The sequence below is a fragment of the Bos mutus genome, chromosome 2, assembly GCF_027580195.1.
Source record: "Bos mutus isolate GX-2022 chromosome 2, NWIPB_WYAK_1.1, whole genome shotgun sequence".
Taxonomy (NCBI): domain Eukaryota; kingdom Metazoa; phylum Chordata; class Mammalia; order Artiodactyla; family Bovidae; genus Bos; species Bos mutus.
In genome coordinates, this window is record NC_091618.1 from 51,233,092 (window position 1) to 51,255,256 (window position 22,165).

Consider the following 22,165-nt stretch of genomic DNA (forward strand, 5'->3'; position numbering starts at 1 on the left):
TCTTCTGTGTCTTCTTTTCATGTTCCAGAAATTTGTTGAAATAATTCCTCAACTGATGACCCTCTAGTTGCTTCACAATCATGGGCTAACATTACTACCATTTTCACAGAAAAACTTGAAAAAATAGATGTTTGTGTTACTATCTTGAATCAAAAATCTCTATTGATAAAGAGAAAAAATATCAATTTTGTTCTTTCATTTTTGTAAAATAAAATACACCATATTTTCCCTTTAACCAGGTACAGTGTTTCTAGCATTGATTGATTTATTTCTGAAAGGGATGTTGCTTTGATGAAAAGAGCATGGCACTGTAGAAGCACTTATGGATAATCAAATCCTTGTTTTTATATTTAATTAATGATGTGTAAAGGGGAAGTTATTTAATCTCTTTGACATTGTTTCTTCATCTATACAGTGGGAATAATTATATCACTGTGCCCTGTAACAGTAGGTGTATGATTTAGAGAAAATATATGTGGAACTATTTAGGGCCTGACTAGGTGATCAGTAAAGAGCTTCTATTACTGTTTCCAGTGAGCAGAATTTTCACCTGTGGCCACAGAAAAAGAGAGTCATGGAGTGTTAGAGCTGAAAGGATCTTCATTCTGATGGCAAGAATTTCTGCAGCCTCTCTTGTTGCCGCCAGCCTCCTATCTCCTCCCCTTTCCCAACCTTGCTGCATCCTTTTAGGTCCATGTTACTCTCATAGAGGATGAAATTTGAATGCCAGGATTCAGCAAATTAAATAAGATAAGCATTTCTGCCACTAAAAAGAAAAACAACCCAGTTATTAAGGTCATATACTTTATAGTGGCAGAATCTGAGCCCAGATGTCCTGATTCCTGAAGAACATGATGGTCAGTAGTATCTTTTTACTATGCAAACACCAAAATAATAAGGTGGTTTCTTTTGTCGTTAAAATAACCCTTCTCTTTCCAACCACAAAATATCTTGACGCTCTCACCAGTCTTTACATACGCTTATTCCCTCATTTGATAAACATTTATTACTTTGTCTTAAAAGACAAAAATCCTAAATCCTAAAGGATTTCAGTTCAGTTCAGTTCCGTCACTCAGTCGTGTCCGACTCTTTGCGACCCTGTGAATCGCAGCACACCAGGCCTCCCTGTCCATCACCAACTCCTGGAGTTCACTCAAACTCATGTCCATCAAGTCGGTGATACCATCCAGCCATCTCATCCTCTGTCATCCCCTTCTCCTCCTGCCCCCAATCCCTCCCAGCATCAGAGTCTTTTCCAATGAGTCAACTCTTCGCATGAGGTGGCCAAAGTACTGGAGTTTCAGCTTTAGCATCATTCCCTCCAAAGAAATCCCAGGGCTGATCTCCTTCAGAATGGACTGGTTGGATCTCCTTGCAGTCCAAGGGACTCTCAAGAGTCTTCTCCAACACCACAGTTCAAAAGCATCAATATGTTCTTTTATTTAAATTGTCTAATTTGCTGGCATAAAGCTGTTCAGATAACTTCCTTGTTCTTAGCCTTTGTATTCATTTCCTTCCTTGGTACCTGTTGACTGCAAGTCTTGACCTTTTTCAGGAGTCTCCTAGGCAGATTTCATTCCTAAATCTACATACTGAATTAAACTGAGACATTACCTGAGACACTGCTTGAGACATTGCCTTGACTCTTTCCTCTGGTCCATTTAATTGAAAAGAGTAAGTGTAAAGCTCACAGAATAGTGGATTCCTAGATTTTCAAAAGACAAAATAAGTCATAAGATCCATTCTGAGTACCTACTTTGGTATGATATTTAAGACAGATATTTAATAAACCTCCTGTCTCCACTCACTGGACAGTTAGTGGGAAAAAGTATTTTATTACACTGTCACTAACCTGTATCCATCCCAGATGAAGTTGGGATCTGCAGCATGATACAATCAATGATAAAGAGGATAAAGCTGTTTGAGAACAATTTATTGCTTTGAATATGTGAACATAGGAGCCCCAGAGGAAGTCGCTAAATGTGGATCATATCTGGTACAGATTTTGAAGTAAATTATAGCTAGAAACATTACAGTATTGTATGAACAATCAGTCAGTAATAAATACATCGCAGTGTATGAACTTCTATGTCACTTGTTGCTAACTTTTAATGTGGCCCGAGAAATCTGAGAGATGGTCTTTGGAAGAATATATCTGTGTCTTTGGCAAAACTATACTCAAAGTCTTTCCCATCCATGCTTTTCTAAACCTCATTTATAAACGCTACTGCTGCTAAGTCGCTTCAGTCGTGTCCGACTCTGTGCGACCCAACGGACAGCAGCCCACCAGGCTCCCCCGTCCCTGGGATTCTCCAGGCAAGAACACTGGAGTGGGTTGCCATTTCCTTCTCCAATGCAGGAAAGTGAAAAGTGAAAGTGAAGTTGCTCAGTCGTATCCGACTCTTCGCGAACCCATGGACTGCAGCCTACCAGGCTCCTCTGTCCATGGGATTTTAGTCATACATATTTCAGGAATAATGCAAGAACATTTCTAAAAATTTCAGGAGAGAGATGATTTTGGAGCAGTGAAGAAGAATGAATAAAGCTTATCAAAAAGGATGTGGCCTCTGATTTAGATATTTCAAATCACTTCTAGTATACCTGGGTGTGTGAGACATTGTGTCTATGAATAAAGAGAAAGTAATCTGGGAGGAATATGGTACCAAGTAAATGTTTTACTATTTTAAAAATGTTCGGTAATGTACTTTTCTTATTTTTATAGACTGCAGTCTGATAAATCTATTGATATATGTTCTAACTGACCTTTATATACATTTGAATAGTGTGTTTGTCATTTTCTTAGGCAACAAGATGCTGCCTTAGACTCAGCGACTCCTGATGAAAGCACACTTCCAAAACTAACCACTTCTGCAATAGAGAAAGACATCTTGGTAACAAGATATTTCTTTGTCAGTATAATTAAAAGTAAAGGAAGACCTTGAAGGTGCTTTTATGCTTTTGAGATTATTCTGCACTTCTTCCTTATGGAACTATGTGAATGTGAGAGTAAATATGAAGTTCTATAAAATTGCTCTGTTGGATGAATGGAGGAAATCATACTCTCCCTTGTCTCCTAAGACCACAGAGAATCTCAAGTCTCCTTGCTCCTATTTTAAAGCTAGCCTCATCATGTATAGCTTTTCCATGTCTTTATTCTATGAGAAATTATCTTAGTTATGTAATGTACATTTCACAAACCATATCAGCTTACTTTATTTTTTTGTTTTTTTTTTTAGCTTACTTTAAAAAAAGTGATTCTTCAAGGATTTCAAATATAAAAATTTTAAAAAGTAAATATCAAAGACTTTAACATTACTAATTTGAAAGTATTTTGATATTTGAATTCTTTTCTAAGTGACTTGTAAAAGCTTGTGAAAATACATTGAAGTTAAATGCCCATTACTAGAGAAATACTGTCACATCTTAAAATGAATTTCTCATGCACACATTTAACAACATTTGAAAATTATGGTATGGACTACCAATAGGCCAATTGGAAATTTCATAAATCCTATGGTATAATATTTCTGAGATTAATGAATAGGGAATATTGATTCACTTACAGTTTTTAATATCTACTTCTGATTGACAATAATACAAGGTCCCTAAAGCCAATTTTCACACAATTCTACTTCCACGTGGGTTCTGTTTAGCGTATTACATATTTGGTAATCTAACTTCTTTGAACTGTGGTGTTGGAGAAGACTCTTGAGAGTCCCTTGGACTGCAAGGAGATCCAACCAGTCCATTCTGAAGGAGATCAGCCCCGGGATTTCTTTGGAGGGAATGATGCTGAAGCTGAAACTCCAGTACTTTGGCCACCTCATGCGAAGAGCTGACTCATTGGAAAAGACTCTGATGCTGGGAGGGATTGAGGGCAGGAGGAGAAAGGGATGCCAGAGGATGAGATGGCTGGATGGCATCACTGACTCGATGAACTTGAGTCTGAGTGAACTCCGGGAGTTGGTGATGGACAGGGAGTCCTGGCATGCTGTGATTCATGGGGTTGCAAAGAGTTGGACACGACTGAGTGACTGAACTGAACTGAACTGAACTTCATGTTTTATAACATAGTTATGAATTAAGATAAGAGCTTTGACTTTCATGAGATAAAAATCATCTTTTTAATATAAGTAAGTAAGTGAAGTCACTCAGTCATGTCCGACTCTTTGCAACCCCATGGACTGTAGCCTACCAGACTCCTCTGTCCATGGGATTTTCCAGGCAAGAGTACTGGATGGGTTGCCATTTCCTTCTCCAAGGGATCTTCCCGACCCAGGGATCAAACCCGGCTCTCCTGCATTGCAGGCAGATGCTTTACTCTCTGAGCCACCAGGGAAGCCCCAAATAGGAGAGATCAAATAATACCAGGGCTTCTAAGGTGGCACAGTGGTAAAAAACCTGCCTGCCATGCAGGGGACACAAGGAAAGTAGGTTGGATCCCTGGGTCGGGAAGATCCCCGGGAGTAGAAAATGGCAACCTACCCAGTATTCTTACCTGGAGAATCCCATGAACACAGAAGCCTGGCAGGTTACAGTCCATGGGATCATGAAGAGTTGGATTCGACTGAATGACTAAACAGAGCACACACAAATAATGGCAATACAAATTGCAGAAGACCATTTTTTATAATTTGTAAATTATTTGTTCTAAAATTTTAATTTTGCTAAGTAGTTTTATTTTTGATAAATACTTCTCTTATTATAGTACTAAAGTGAAAGTGCTAGTTGCTCAGTCATGTCTGGCTCTTTGCAGCCCCAGGGACTGTCGCCCACCAGACTCCTCTATCCATGGCATTCTCCAGCAAGAGTGGGTGGCCATTCCCTTCTCCAGGGGATCTTCCCAACCCAGGGAATGAACCCAGGTCTCCTGCATTGCTGGCAGATTCTTTACCATCTGAACCACTAGGGAAACCCATTATAGTACTAAACCCGTCTCCATTTCTTGCTCTCTTTTCTGTAGAGATATTACTATTATATCCACCACGGAATTGATACGGACCATGTAGCACCAATGGAAGACTCTTGGCTGGAGCATGTATTGAATTTAGTCCCCCAGCATCTGAAGGTCCTCACTAACAGCATACTTGCATTGTCTGATGAAATGAGAGAAGATTATCTTCTTAGTGTAAAAAAATCCATAGGTAAATCAGTGTTTCTCTTTGCTTTATGATTTGAATGTATCATATTAAAGATGAATTTTTGAAAGTTTAAAATTGACATCTATACTTGAAGCTATTTATTATATTTATTATGCTGTTTATTGTTTTGCTGTTATATTGCTTCAGGTCTCAGGCAAATTTCATTAATAAAGTGTAGCAAAAAAATTTCAAAACAGTCTTTCTATTTGTAGGGGTATATCCCCTCAACAAAGAACATAACTGAAAATTTTAATGTTAGTTAGCATTCAGTTCAGTTCAGTTCAGTCACTCAGTCGTGTCCGACTCTTTGCGACCCCATTAATCACAGCACGCCAGGCCTCTCTGTCCATCAGCAACTCCTGGAGTTCACTCAAACTCATGTCCATCGAGTTGGTGATGCCATCCAGCCATCTCATCCTCTGTCATCCCCATTCTCCTCCTGCCCCCAATCTCTCCCAGCATCAGGGTCTTTTCATATGAGTCAGCTCTTCGCATCAGGTGGCCAAAGTATTGCAGTTTCAGCTTCAGCATCAGTCCTTCCAATGAACATCCGGGACTGATCTCCTTTAGGATGGACTGGTTGGATCTCCTTGCAGTCCAAGGGACTCTCAAGAGTCTTCTCCAACACCACAGTTCAAAAGCATCAATTCTTCAGCGCTCAGCTTTCTTCACAGTCCAACTCTCATATCCATACATGACCACTGAAAAAACCATAGCCTTAATATTACTGATATCATAAAGTAGAGTGTGATCAATTACAAAATTATTGCAATGGATCAGAGGTTAGCAAACTACAGCTCACAGGCCCAATTTGGCCCACTTCCTGTTTTTGTAAATAAAGTTTTGCTGAACACAGCTACACACATTAACTTGCATATTGTCTTTAGCTGCTTTTATACCGTAAGAGACTGAGTAGTTGTGATAGAGATCTTGTGGCTCACAAGTTGAAAATACTAGCAATCTAACCCTTTATATAAAAGTTTGCTGACTCGTGGTATAAACCAATAGACTCTAAGACTGACTAATAATCAGCATCATTTAAAAAATGCTCATTTCTGCACCCATCTGAATTAAAACCTCTGGAGGCAGGTCTTTCATATCTATGCTTTTTTAAAGAAAGGTTCTCCAGTTGTTTGTGGTGGTAAGCCTGATATAACTGACTCTGTGTCAGAGCGGGAGAAATCATATTGCTTTGAAATGGTCTGGGAACCCTTCAAGGAGGAGACCATTCATTGCATTTAAGACTGCTTTGAGTGTGTCGGTCATGTCAAGAGCCAAATTCTTGCCCCTGAAGAGTTCATAATGTAATAAGAGGGATGGACAGATTACTAAATGATAAAGCGGAGTAGCAAGTACAGTGAGGAGAGAAATCGAGAACATGTTCTAAGGGAGAAGAGGCCATGTCTGATTTGTTAGGAAGGACTCGGGGGTACCTGGACCGAGTCATGAAGGATGAACATGTACTAGGAAACGTGCATGGCCTAAGAAGTGGTGGGAATAATAGTAGACAAAAGTGAAAGGCTCTTCTGGCTTGCAAGCCCTTCTGGTGGCCCAAGAAAAGGGTGCATTTCAGGAAAGAATATTAAGGGCTTACAAAAGGCAACTTCTTAAAAGCATTTGAGGGTAAAGGAGAGTCACTGAAATATTTTAAGCAGAGGGGTAGTAACATATTTGCATTTTAGAAAGAGCATCTTCAAAGAAAAGTAGGAAGAATAGAATTAACTGAATTAAGGACCACAGAAGCAGAGGGAGCTCACTTTACTGATTTCTTAACAAGATAGTTCTATGCTCTTAAGCAATTTAAAAGAGAGCAGAGCAATATTTATCTTTCCTCACTGAAGGGAAACTACTGCTCTGTATTGTTGATTTTCAATTCAATAAGACTACTTTCAGTGGTACATAGCTCAAAAGGAAAATATAGTATTACAAGAAATGATTTTCAAATGAAAGAATGGGACATCATTAAGAAAGAGTACATACATTCTCAAAGACACAGACATCATAGATTTTCTCAAAAAAAATTTAAAAATCTCTTGTGTTTATAAATATACACGTTGCTCATTATTTTAAAAAGCTTAATGTAAACAATTTTAAAGGAGTTAATTTTGCAGTTGTTTGGGAAATACTGTAATTACTGTAAGATTGTTGATAGGAACTTTTCAATTTTCTTTTAGTTGATTTTGTTTTGAAAGATCCTAGAGAAAAGGAAGATGACAAAAAGGTAGAAGAACTTCCACCCCATCGTGCTGAGTAAGGAATCAATTTTCTCTAAGAATATTGACTTTGCGATCATCTCTGTGTATGTGGATATCTTTATACACTGGTTATATTTTCTCATATATATGTTTATATGTGTACTTCATTTATACAAGTGGTTGTATTATCTTTATGTATTTAAGCCCTAATATGTTATGTCTGGGCTTCCCAGGTGGCTCAGTGGTAAAGAATCTGCCTGCCAATGCAGGAGACAGGGGTTCCATCCCTGGGTCATGAAGATCCTCTGGAGGAGGAAATGGCCACCCACTCCAGTATTCATGCCTGAAAAATCCTGTGGACAGAGGAACCTGGCGGGCCATAGTTCATGGGGTTGTAAAGAGTCAGACATGACTAAACACAAACACATTATGTTTACAAATTGTTGGACAAATGGATAGACAAGCAGACGTACTGACAGATGAATGCCTATGTGGTTAAAATATAAGTATGCTGGTGAAAGAACTTGATACAGTTATTTGTATTTGCACAGCTCCAAGCATGGGCTTCAGATATGATGCAGACATGAAAGCTTGATGGCATTTTGAATGCCTCAAAGCACATTGGGAATGTTACAGAAAATACGCAAATATAGAACATATTTCATTTTATTACATGGATTAAAATATAGAATGCATAATACGAAAATTCACTTGCTATATATTTTCCCTAAAATAATTAGCGTTTTTAGGAATACATTTTTTAAATAGTTTCAATAGAACTTATGTGATTAAGTAACCACTTCAATTTTGCTTTGTTTCTTTTATATCATTTAAAATTGCCCCAAATCGTTTATCTTAACAACTAAAAACAGAGTCAATATATTTTCTATGGAGAATATTTTTCTCCCAGGTATAGACAAAAGTTATCCTTTGTAATTGTAAAGGTGGTATGGCCACAAATGAGAAACTGAATTAAACTTACTATATATTACAACTAGACTAAGTGTTTAAAATTAATGAGTAAAAAAAATTACAGGCATAGAATATAAATGTTTAAATACACTCTGAAAGATGAAGATGGCCCATCTTTAATATATAAAAGATGATTATTCAAGTTGGAGGAGTTACAAAATATTATTATTAAACCCTCTATCATTCGTGTCTGACTCTTTACGACTCCATGAACTACAGCCTGTCAAGCTCCTCTGTCTATAGAATTGTCTAAGCAAGAATGCTGCAATGGGTTATCATTTCCTTCTCCAAGGGTTCTTCCCGACCCAGTGGTCGAACCCTGGTCTCCTGCATTGCAGGCAGATTCTTTACCATCCAGCCATCAGTTACAGAATACATGTCTTTAAATAGAATGTTAGTGTTCCTGATTTTGTAATGACCTTTAAGTCAGAGGTGAAATTTAAGGAGATTTCCAGGCTAGACTATATTCTTAAAATGTTTTAAAACCGATAGGGGTATAAAATGTTTAAATGTTTCCTTTTAAAAAAGTCTTTGAAGATGTACATAAAACATAGCTGGCTATTCTTTTCTGCTTAATTACTGTTAGTTATTTGTGGACTCCATCAGATCAATCATTTAGGGAAAAAATGTCCTTATATAATAAAAATTCAAATCTAATTTTATATGCATTAGAAAGTATGCTAAACCATAATGAGTATGACCTTTATATACTTTAAAGTGTAATTATATAACATGTTTTATTATTACCATGAGGGATCGTTTAAATTAAACTCAAAAAATATTATTCAAAAAGTATTTTGAATATTAGAATATTTTTTGATTTTTAAAGAAGATAATTAAATATTTTCTCTGTTTTCAGGATGGAAATTCTTCCAAAGCCTTGGAGGAAATCATTTTTAGCTGCAAGCACTTATATTCGGGATCACTTGAATGCAATGAACCCTACAATGTTGTCGGTGCTAGATTTGTGGCACAGTACTTTTAAGTAAGTATTTCTGGCCTTACTGAAGTTTCTTTTTGTTGTCTTTTTTTTAAGAGAGATGAAAGCTATTCTATCTTAATTATTTCATTTATTATTTTAACTATAAATTTTAAAAGTCTTGCAAATTTAACCTAAGTATTTAAACATGGTTGTAAATAACATAGAATTATATAGAGCAATAAGTGAGCATCACCATCATCTCTAATCCAATTCTCCCTTCCCCACCCCCCACCCAATTACCACATTTATTTTAAGGAGTAGTCATAGTTAAAGGACCGAATTGCCATACCTTGTTTTAAATCCCATGGAACATTAGCTGCTACAATAATCTGTATTGTTCAGAGACCTAGGAAGTACTGCCCATGTGACTGGCATGAGGTGAAGTTTCTGGGCAACTGTTGGAGATTATACCTCTCTGTGTGGGTGATGTCATGGTGTGAACACTGGGGGGCACTGTGGTGCTAAGGGTCTTGGCCCTAGGGCTGAGGACAGTGTACCTCACAGTTTAGAAGCTCGAGCTTTGTATGCTTCCCCTGTGCCATCCCTTCTGAGGCACTGGGGGGCATCCTAGCAATAGGCACACGTGGACATATGTATTTATAAAATATGCAGAAGTAATATAGTTTTATATTATTTTTCTCAAAGAAGACCTCTCAAAACCTGGGTGGATCTTTGTCTAGAGGACACGGCACCCAGGTCTCCAGGGTGGTCCGTGAACCTTTTCTCACCCTCCCAGCCAAAGCTGCCACAGTTTACTAGCAATCTGCTCTCCAGGGTCTCTTGGTTCTTAATAGTAGGTATTGTTATGAGGGCACAATAATGAGCACATTTTCTTGCCTCCTGCAGACCAGCGAAGGGAAAGCTAAGAGCTCTGTGTGCTACAGAAGTGCAGCTGTTGTTTCTGTTCTGGGAAGCCCCCTGGACATACACTGGGGAGGCCTCGCTGACCAACTTCTCTGAATTCCTTCCGAAGTTGGGATCCTTAGCACACAGGAGCACCTAACCCTAACCAGGAAGTTAAGCCACCCAGAATCACCCCAGCTCTGCCACCCTCCCATCAGAGGCTTTCCAGTTCCCACCTGTGAGATGAATGTGGGTTTGCGGTGTCTGAGGCCCCTCCTCAACCCTCCATCTGTTCCTCTTTCCCCTTCTTCCTTTGTTTAACAAATTTTAATTTAATCTCTTTGTACAGATACATATGTAAAGTGCATTGTTCTTTACTTTACCTGACTTCACCAACCTGGACTTTCTTTTCCTCATGGCTTCCCTTCTTTCCACCAACCCAGTGAAAGACATGCTAAGCATTAGTGGGGCATCTTCTCTCATTTTTTGTTCTGGGCTCTTGTAGCCAAATGTATATGTGTGGCCACACACATGTGTATACGTGCTGCTGCTGCTGCTAAGTCACTTCAGTCGTGTCCGACTCTGTGACCCCATAGACGGCAGCCCACCAGGCTCCCCCATCCCTGGGATTCTCCAGGCAAGAACACTGGAGCAGGTTGCCATTTCCTTCTCCAATGCGTGAAAGTGAAAAGTGAAAGTGAAGTCGCTCAGTCGTGTTAGACTCTTAGCGAGCCCATGGACTGCAGGCTACGGGGCTCCTCCATCCATGGGATTTTCCAGGCAAGAGTACTGGAGTGAGGTGCCGTTGCATACATGACATAAAACTGGGCTTTGTCAGTGAGACAACTTAACTGCTAGAAATGATATCTTTTCAACTTTCCGTTGTGTAATGTGGATTTATTTGTCTTTTTGAATTTGTCTTATAGGAATAGGAAGAGGCCATCTCCCTGCCCTGTGCTTTTCTCATTCCTTTCTTTTGGGTACTGGTACTCAGATATCTCTCCTGGAGAAGGCCTGTGATCTAATTTTGTATGCAATGATAAGATCATACAATATAGTATATTGTTTTCACAAAGGGTGTTTATATGCAGTAGTACATTTTCAAAACACTATCACAGTGTGGTTTTTGTTTTGTTTTATTTTATTTTTTTAATTTTATTTTATTTTTAAACTTTACATAATTGTATTAGTTTTGCCAAATATCAAAATGAATCCATCACAGGTATACATGTGCTCCCCATCTTGAACCCTCCACCCTCCTCCCTCCCCATACCATCCCTCTGGGTCGTCCCAGTGCACTAGCCCCAAGCATCCAGTATCGTGCATTGAACCTGGACTGGCATCTCGTTTCATACATGATATTTTACATGTTTCAATGCCATTCTCCCAAATCTTCCCACCCTCTCCCTCTCCCACAGAGTCCATAAGACTGTTCCATACATCAGTGTCTCTTTTGCTGTCTCTCGCACAGGGTTATTGTTATCATCTTTCTAAATTCCATATATATGCGTTAGTATACTGTATTGGTGTTTTTCCTTCTGGCTTACTTCACTCTGTATAATAGGCTCCAGTTTCATCCACCTCATTAGAACTGATTCAAATGAATTCTTTTTAATGGCTGAGTAATACTCCATTGTGTATATGTACCATAGCTTTCTTATCCATTCATCTGCTGATGGACATCTAGGTTGCTTCCATGTCCTGGCTATTATAAACAGTGCTGCGATGAACATTGGGGTACACGTGTCTCTTTCCCTTCTGGTTTCCTCAGTGTGTATGCCCAGCAGTGGGATTGCTGGATCATAAGGCAGTTCTATTTCCAGTTTTTAAAGAATCTCCACACTGTTCTCCATAGTGGCTGTACTAGTTTGCATTCCCACCAACAGTGTAAGAGGGTTCCCTTTTCTCCACACCCTCTCCAGCATTTATTATTTGTAGACTTTTGGATCGCAGCCATTCTGACTGGTGTGAAATGGTACCTCATAGTGGTCTTGATTTGCATTTCTCTGATAATGAGTGATGTTGAGCATCTTTTCATGTGTTTGTTAGCCATCTGTAGGTCTTCTTTGGAGAAGTGTCTATTTAGTTCTTTGGCCCATTTTTTGATTGGGTCGTTTATTTTTCTGGAGTTGAGCTGTAGGAGTTGCTTGTATATTTTTGAGATTAGTTGTTTGTCAGTTGCTTCATTTGCTATTATTTTCTCCCATTCTGAAGGCTGTCTTTTCACCTTGCTGAGGGGTTTCCTTTGATGTGCAGAAGCTTTTAAGGTTAATTAGGTCCCATTTGTTTATTTTTGCTTTTATTTCCGATATTCTGGGAGGTGGGTCATAGAGGATCCTGCTGTGATGTATGTCAGAGAGTGTTTTGCCTATGTTCTCCTCTAGGAGTTTTATAGTTTCTGGTCTTACGTTTAAAAATACCGGTTCACAGATGGAGCTGCCAGAATACACTGGGCTGACACTGGAGGATGAGCATCATTGCCTAATATTGGCCATAAAGGGCTAGACTTTGTCTGTTACACAATGAAAGGAGGCAAGAGACAAAATCAAAGGAGGAAGGGGAAGAAGTAAAAACAACAAAGCTGAGATAAGAAAACAGTAAATAGTATGCTGCTGCTGCTGCTGCTGCTAAGTCGCTTCAGTCGTGTCCGACTCTGTGCGACCCCATAGACAGCAGCCCACCAGGCTCCCCTGTCCCTGGGATTCTCCAGGCAAGGACACTGGAGTGGGTTGCCATTTCCTTCTCCAGTGCATGAAAGTGAAAAGTGAAAGTGAAGTTGCTCAGTCGTGTCCGACTCCCAGCGACCCCATGAATTGCAGCCTACCAACCTCCTCCGTCCATGGGCTTTTCCAGGCAAGAGTACTGGAGTGGGTTGCCACTGCCTTCTCCAGTAAATAGTATATGTTATGTGTCCAAAATTAGTGTTCAGGGTTGTAGTGGCAGAGATAAAATTGGCAGAGATATATTTAGTTGTAGCAGCTAAAGCAAGGACAAGTGAGAAAGGAGCTTTGTGGTCTGTGGGTGGGAAGACAGCCCTACCAACTCCTATGTTGCCTTTGTTGGTGTAAGTCATTTTCACTCTGTGTGAATATTAAGAGTGGGCTGAATGGCATTGAAACGTGTAAAATATCATGTATGAAACGAGATGCCAGTCCAGGTTCGATGCACAATACTGGATGCTTGGGGCTGGTGCACTGGGACAACCCAGAGGGATGGTATGGGGAGGGAGGAGGGAGGAGGGTTCAGGATGGGGAACACATGTATACCTGTGGCGGATTCAGTTTGATATTTGGCAAAACTAATACAATTATGTAAAGTTTAAAAATAAAATAAAATTAATTAAAAAAAAAAAAAAAGAGTGGGCTGGGCTGTCATAGTGCTGCTCCTCTGAGTAGAAGCCAGTGTTGGACACACAGGGCATCCTTACTCTGAGTCTGCCCTGAATCTCAGCAGGTCTTGAAAAAATAGGCCATCTTTGTGTGACCGTCTGGTGGTTCAGATGGTAAAGAATCTGCCTGTAATGCAGGAGACCTGGGTTTGATCTGTGGGTTGGGAAGATCCCTGGAGGAGGGAATGGCTACCCAATCAGTGGGAGATCCGAGTGACTAAGCATACACGCTCTGTGTAACAATGAGTAAGGGGTGAGTTGGGAATGGTAATGCAGAAAATCATCGGAATGACTCTAAAATGCCTGAATGTGGAACCCTAAAGGGATGCTCTCTAGATGAAAATGTGCAAATTCTTGCCATTCAATATTTAGGCTTATAGAACCCACTTAATGTCAAAAATGGTATTTATAATGTAGTCAAAAATGTACATAACATCCAGATATTTTTGTTTGAAAAATGGTGTATGCAGGGGGACACAGACATATATATATATACAGTGTATATATTAGTGTAGAAATTATCATAGAAATTACAGTAGAAATCAGAGGATTTCAAAGAAAAGATAAAGTGGATTTTTTAAATTCATGGTTTGACCAAGGTGAGCCCAATAAAATATTACTAGAACACCATGGATTAATTTACTGTACAGTACTCAGAGAGGATACAACTTGATTACCCTTTAAATTAAGAGTGCTTAAAAAGGTGCTTAAACTAACTCATAATAAGAGAAATACAAAGAGATTGAAATAAAAACTACATTGAGATATCATTCTATTTTCCATTGGATTGACAAAATTCCAATATATTAACATCATGCATTGTTAGTGAAGATTGGAGAAATGGGCACCCTTTTGAGGGGAATCTGGTCATATCTATCAAAATTATAAATTCATTTACTCTTGAATCCAGCAATCTCATTTCTTGGAAATTAGCTTACAGATGAAAACCTGAAAATATAGCAAGTGATAGAGATTAAGGGTTCTTTATTGTGCCAGGTGTTAAGAGGATAAGCCTGGAAACAGCCAAGTAACCATTGATAGTAGACTGGTTCAATAAATGATGGTACAGTCACACAATGGAATACAGCCATGAAATACAGATGAGAACAGTATCAATGTGCTGCTCTGGAAAGGTCTCCAGGATGTTTTAGTAAGTGAAGAAAGCAAGTGCAGAGCACTGCCTAGAGTGTGCTACTTCGAATGCAACAAAGGAGGATAACTGGCAAGAGCACAACATGTTTCTAAATTCATGGAGCAAGCAAGAAACGTGAGCACTTGGGGTGTGATTGAAGAGGCAACTTGGGCCCAGTAAGAAGTGAGATTGTAGCAATTCCCTGGTGGCTCAGACGGTAAAGCATCTGCCCGCAATGTGGGAGACCCAGGTTCGATCCCTGGGTTGGGTAGATCCCCTGGAGAAGGAAATGGCAACCCACTCCAGTACTCTTGCCTAGAAAATTCCATGGATGGAGGAGCCTGGTGGGCTACAGTCCATGGGGTCACGAAGAGTCGGACATGACTGAGTGACTTCACGAAGAAGTGAGATTAGCTTTGAGAACCAGAAATCAAAGTCAGAGGCTGACTTGATGTTAAGTCTAGAGTGTTGGGCCAAGACTGCTGAAGACCCTTCTGCCTGAAATCAGTGATGGATCCAAGAATCAGGGTAGGTTACAGACTGTGATGAGCATCAAGTGGCGGGTGTGAGGATGGGAGGGATCCATGACTGACTGCTGAGTCTCCAGAAATTGACATCTGCTTGCTTGCAGCAGGTAAAGGATAGGAAGAGTTCAGAGAAGAACCCGACATTCAGTCTGGATGATTTGGGACTGTTATTTGTTGAGTATCTTTTTTTTCCTAACTCTTTTGTAGTTTTAAACCAGTGATTAAAACTATTGTTCTACTCCTAGATTGTTGTAGGAATTGTCCTGAGAAAGTAGGACTAATGTCCGGTAGTATTTTTCCCATCTTCTTAACAATTCAGCATTTTGACCAAATAGGGGCGTTATCAGGGATTTCATGGGAAAAGTTCTATAAAACTTTTGTAAAAGCCTGTCAGTCTCAAAACAGGAAAGATGGGTGCCCTGTGCTTAGAATTGTCTCTTGTCTCTAAATCAAACACCAAGGAAATGCAGGGAAAATTGGTCTGGTTGCTCAATGGCACAGTGGATTCCAGGGCTCCTGCCCTAGCAACTGCCCTTATTCAGGGCTGCTTCACATGGCATGCCCCTGCACCCTGATTTATAACTACCGCTTTAAAGCAGAAAGTCATGTTGAACATGTTGAGCTAGAAGCCTAAAGAGAGCAGATTATGTTTAGTATGTGCCGTCATGCTACATTTTAGAAATATTTTATGTAAAACTTTGCTTTGCTCTGCTTAGTTGTCCAGAATAACACATTACCAATGATTCTTCAGCAATGGCTCTACCGACTTTGAGCATAATATATCACTGATGTCATGTACTGAACTCATTATAATCTAGGAGATGGACTTCCACTTGTGAAAGGAATATAAATAGATGTGAAACGTGTTTTATTTACTAACCAACATTTTATATTGGTCTTTAAGCAAAAATTAAATGTAATGTTTTAGTAGTGTTTACTACCTTTCAGATAACATAGAAAACATTTGATCATGTAGAAATTGAAAAGAAATTTCTTTAGGAAAGTAATCTGTAGTTAAATTGAGGTGAATAACAATGATACTAATAGATACTATTGCTCTTTAATGTGCTAGAGAAAATTCTTGAGTGAAGCATGTTTGTAACAAGGATCATAGTGTTGTAGTCAGAACTGAAAACTATTGGCTGAAGTAAACACAGTTTTCTGAAAAAAAAATAAAATAAAAATCACACAAGTTCAAAATATTTTTTTATACACTGGGTCATAATTAGGTGTGAGAACTCCCTCACCTCATGGATTTCTAATATCAGGATTGTTCTCTTTTCAGAATGGGTACAGTTTTTGTTTTAGGAGGAGTGGACCTTGTAAGCTTTGAGCCCTACCTCTTTTCCTGTTATAATTATTCTAGTTTGAAGAAAAAGTCAGTCTAACTAGGCATAAAATTTCAGTTATTATATCCTTCTATTGTATAGCACTCTTTCATTATATCAAACTGTGTTCCTGTTGAATTTAATTATATTATTTTAAAATTAAAATAATTTATGTTCTAGAATATTTTTATGAAACACAAATTTTAGTGATAAAACCTAGGAATATTGTTTTTGAGAAGGGAACAACCAACTAGCAAAATATCAAATACCAAACAAAGCCACTCATACATATATCACTGTTCATTGACATCTCTTGCAGAAAGTTACGGTTAGTTGATATAGAAGAATTTCACAATCGTCAGGATGCATTGGAGCTGTCAACTTTTCAGACAATTGTCATGAAACACATGGAATCTGCCAAAGAGACTCTACTGAAAATGTAAAGTTTTGAAATTTCATGTACAAAAAACATACATTTTAAAATGTGATGATTGAGCTACTATAGTTTAACTGCTTTCAGAAAATCTCATTTTAACAAGTTTGTAATCATTTCTGATTGAGAGTTAAATATGATGTCTTTAACTGTCTTGCTCTGTGATGTCTATCCAGATGTTCTATGCAGCATAGATAGTATAGAAACTAAGATGGTTATAATTGATGTTTTTTTTCCAGTGTCTTGTTTCTACCCTCTCCTCTGAGTGTAGGGTTGGATAACACGGGCGGGAGGGTAATGATCATCAACTAATCGTTCTCCAGATACTTCTTTGAGTCTGCTATGAATACATGCAAAGTAATATGCCTATTACATCTTGATTTTGAATGGAGGATACAGAAGAGTTTAAAGACGATTATAGGGGAAAATATTCTTTAAAGGAGTTTACAGTTGTACTGGGAGGTTAGACCTATCAAATGAGAATTAAACATCATTTTGATTTGGCCCTTCAAAATGCAATAGCCACATATGATAATTATTGATACTGGTGCCAGATAATATGTTCTGAAACAATACAGGAAAATTGTCTCTGTTAGAGGTCATTAAGTTATTACAAATAGAACATTGAAATTGGATCACATTTAAGATAACAGAGGACATGAAACTCCAGCTTGGTTTTATGATTTCTGAAAGGTACTTATAAAGGTATCTTTTAACAGCTTATGGCTAAATCTTTCCTTTCTGTTTTTTCTTCACTAATACATTAGAAGCAAATTCTTTGTTTGATATTACTTGAAAGAACTTTAGACTTTTATATAATATTAGTATTTATTTCTTATAAAAAATAGAGGAGAAGTGTGGAATGAAACTTCATAATTAATTGCAGAGAAGAATATGACCTCATAAGCACAGAATAAAAATAAATATAACTTATTCTATAACTTTAAGGTTCTACTCCAGGAATACATTTCCACTGCAAATTTTAGTAGACTGGATGTCAAAGAAAAGAGTAGAGGATAAACCTTTATTGAATTATTTTGATGAAAGATGTAGATTGATTAACTGTATCTCTTGATGCTGCTTAATTGATTCTGAGGGAAGATTGCTCTGACCATACTTTAAATAGGGATCCAGAATGTGTTTTATCGTGGCTGAAAGGCAGAACATCGGCTCACCACAGTGGAGAAACAATTAGTAAATGATTAATCGTGACATCTATGCCAAACCCTAATGTCTTCTTAGTCCTCATCCTTCACTTCTATTCAGCAGTTGCTGTAGTTTATCACTACCGCCTTCTCTAAGTCTCTGTTCTGTGTCCCTGTGTCTATTTCTTTTTTGATCTCTTTTTCTGACTCTACTTAATCTTACTATCTTCTCTAAGAGTAGAGGCTGTGCAGGTATTTGCTTTCATTTTTCTTCTCTATATTCTCAACAGTTTCATGATTTCTTCTCTCTTAGCTGTCTTAAGAGTTTATGTTTTCTGAGCTCTGTGTCCCTCTTATAAAATTTCTACTGTATATCTCCAGTTGAATGAAATGTCAGCACCTGATTCTCGACATTTCCATATCAGTATTTACTCTTTATTCCAGACCTGCCATTCTTCTTCTTCTGGACCGTTCCCAGGCCAAGTTGAAAAGTTTTTTACTTTTTCTATCTCTTTTACTCATCATCTACATCCTCACCATCCCCAGGCTGCCTCTAGCCATATTCAGTGTATCTCTAACTATTCTTTTTTTGTTGAGATACATTTCACTTGTCTTCATCTCTTGCCTGAGCTACTGGAAACTTCTCAGTCCCCTTAGTATCTGCTGTATCTGGCTTTGCTCTCTCCCCTTAGTATTTGCTACCTATCCTCTTTACCTGTTGCTTTAGCAATCGTGCCCCATTGCAGAAGGATATGCTGTTTATTCATAGAACATAAGCTTGTCCCAAGTTCTTGTGTTTAGCTCCGAAGTTCTGCAAAGTCCTGCATACTTTGCCCCACTTACTTATTCCGATTTTCTAGTCTGTTAGCTCTGATACGGATAGCAAAATGATTAGATATATTAGCCCTACCTCTCCCACCTATTTTTCATATCTTGTACTTCAGATCCTTTTCTCATTGTCTTTGCTTCATTTTTATCTATTCTTTAGTGAAATTGCCCTCTTCACTAGAAAACTCTTCTCTATTACCTAGGTAGAAAATATGACTCTATCCTTTGATTTCAAATGTATCTGCTTTTCTGCTATGACACGTTGCCTTCCTTATTCTAAAGATAAAGGATTATGTCATATTTTTCATATCTCCTGAGGCACTGTCCCTAGCACAGAGGCACAAAACATGTATTTGTTAAAGGGACAAATACATACATTTAAAACTTTGATCTCTCTGGGAGCATTCAGGCAACTCCTGAACTTATACTGACTGCTTAAAAATTCTATCTTATAAAAGAGGTACAAATATTCCTTAATTTTAGTGTTGGGCAGTGGTTTTGTAAACTGAAAACTTGGCTTATCACAACGTGTCTGTGAATATTAAATTCATTGTTTTCCTTTTATTACAAGGATGCATATACATTTGAAACTTGTTTTAAATCAGTCACTCTTTTAGAATTTCTCATTAAGGAGGATAAGAAAAGAACATACTTGATTTTGTTGTTTTGTATCTTGTTTTCAGCTATCATTGTGAAATAGAATAGCATAAAATATCAAGTGGGTTGAACCAAAAAAGGCTTCCCTTGATTTAATGTTACTCATATTTTAGCTTTAAATTGACAAATCCATGGGAGGCATGCCTTGTAATATCCAGTAAAGATAATTTTTATAATATCCAAAGAGTGTCATACATGGAGTTCAAGTTACGTTTTTATCACAGCATCATGTCATTGAGCCATTTTCCATTGTCTATGATTAAAATTTCTTAGGAAGGATGAAATATGCTAGCACTTACATTTCGGAAAGTGGATAATGTCACTTGGCAATATACCTCTCTATGAAGACCTTTGGATGTTCAGAAGTTACTGTTAATGTAAGAGGAGTAATTCACTGAAAGTATTAACTTTTAAAAGTCTTTTGTTCTTTGAAGGTGGTTTCCAGAAGTGCAGAATATTTATTACCAAGGTAATAAAAAAAAACTATTGCCAACTGGTGACAGCAGTGCCAAAATGGAATCTTTTTTCAACTGTGCTGCTACACTTATGACTTTACAGCTGCAGGAACTCGCTTTGGTTTCCATGCAAGATTACACAGACTTAATTGCACAACCTCCAGTAAGTAAGATTCAGTCATACCAATATTCACTTACCAATTTATTTTCAGTTCTTTGAGAGTGGATAATTATAACTTTTACCAGTGAGAGATCAGAAAGTGTATCTTTAGACCTATTACACTTACCTGTTTTAAAAAAGACTTAATGTCAACCTACATGTGTAGAATATATTATTATTATTATATTAGTGAGGTTAGTGGGAATAAGTGAAAGTTCCCATCATTGGGAAATTTGGGTCATGATGACTGGGGAAGATTTCTTCAAACAACTCTTTTCTTACTGTAAGAAGGTCCTGATACAGGGTGAACAGTCTGGGAATTTGAATATTCTCCTCTTGGGCTCCTTCTTGCATGATTCTAGAGCCCCACTGCTATACACATCTTCCTTTTTCTGGCATCTTGACCCTATAGTAGATACCAACAAGTCTAGCTGGGAATGGCTCTTATCTTTTTTGGTACAGCTCATCCTTGGGTTAACTGTCTAGGTCATGAGAGGAAGGGTGTATTCTAACTGGACCAGTGCCCTCCTTAGTCTCTCACAATTGATATGCATATTTATGGATACTTTATAATATATATATATTTTATATAATTTCTTTGTTGCAGGATTCTGTTAGGGCCTTTGAACATCCAGGTTTTGTCATGAGGCTGATTCTTGATAACGACACCATTAAGTTTGAACCTGATTTCAATGATTATACAGACATCCTTCTAAATGTTTATGATGTCATGATTAAGGCTGTAAATTTTGTGCCAAGAGTTGAGACAAAATTGTATTCCAAATGGGTAAGTAGCAACGATATTCTGATTGCTTGAATTTGCATGACAGTATTTCCTTCAAATAACTTCTAGAAGGTGTAGACTGGTATCCTCCACTTAACAGAACATAAATGACTTAATCACATTGGCTTATAAGGCAGTTTTGCTTGAAAACATACTATTTTCCCATTAGCTTCTCTTTAATACCGGTTTCTTAGAACAGTCTTTCATTGAACTCAGCTGAAAACTTTCTGAGGGGGAAGAATTAAAGTTGTGATCAGGTCTGGCCTCCCTTCTCTCTTTGGCCAAATATTTAGCAACATTCTGCTGAACTACAATATTTCAACAGTAGTTATTGCAATCTAGTATATGAAATGAGCATGTCTGAAAATTCATTTACTTAAAAGCTTTTCAAGTTTCCTAAGTCCAACCGTTAGCTTTCTTTTTCCTTTTTTATTTTTTAAATAGTTTATAAGTATTTCATGCATAAAAAGAGCACAGGACTCTTTAAAGTTTTAAGGCTAATGTTTAAAGTTTTAAGTAGTAATAAAGTTAACACCTTCATGCCTTCAATCTGACTCATACAATGACTGTGACCTTTAAACTCTGCCCTTCAGTTGTCCTTCCCTGTTCTTAGTTCTGTTCTTCTACCTTCTAGCAAAGGATTCACTATCTTGCATTTTATAGTTATTATTCTGAATTTTTAAAGATAAACTTACTATCAATACACAGCTGCATATTACATTTCTTTCTAGTTTTTCCATATTGTTGTATAGATGGAGTCATCTTATAAATAGTCCATGACTTGTTTTATTTTACTTAACATTGTGATTGTGACATTATTCATTTTGAGAATATTATTGTCTCCATAGATATAACGTTTATTTTTGCTTTCTCAGGGCCCATTAACTTTTTTTTTTTCAAATAAGCCTGATCATTTTTGATAGTCTCTTGTACTTGGTTATATATTCATTACTCTTCTCTGTTTGCTGATCTGAGTCCTGCTCCTGGTGGTTTATTTCTGTAAGTGCCTTTCCTTTATTACTGTGGCCTTGTACAAGTGAGAACTTTATGCAGGACGTCTTTGAGGCCTTGATTTGAATTGGTTCCTCTGGAATTTACATATTGATACGTGCTCTTGAGGCCCCTGCAAACCCAGTACCCTTTTAAACAAAACTTTTGCCTGAGGATTTGGTGGACAATACTGGAAGTATGAACA

General features: G+C 37.9%; 1 protein-coding gene across 1 annotated transcript in view; it reads left to right on the forward strand.

Annotated features, from left to right (window-relative positions):
- The window catches only part of DNAH7 (dynein axonemal heavy chain 7), a 259,565-nt gene that overhangs the window by 35,923 nt on the left and 201,477 nt on the right, over positions 1-22,165 (forward strand). Inside the window, 7 exon segments of the mRNA XM_070388877.1 lie at positions 2,804-2,891; positions 4,964-5,144; positions 7,316-7,391; positions 9,168-9,293; positions 16,828-16,947; positions 20,006-20,189; positions 20,794-20,973. Of these exon segments, the coding sequence (XP_070244978.1) occupies positions 2,804-2,891; positions 4,964-5,144; positions 7,316-7,391; positions 9,168-9,293; positions 16,828-16,947; positions 20,006-20,189; positions 20,794-20,973 (955 nt within the window).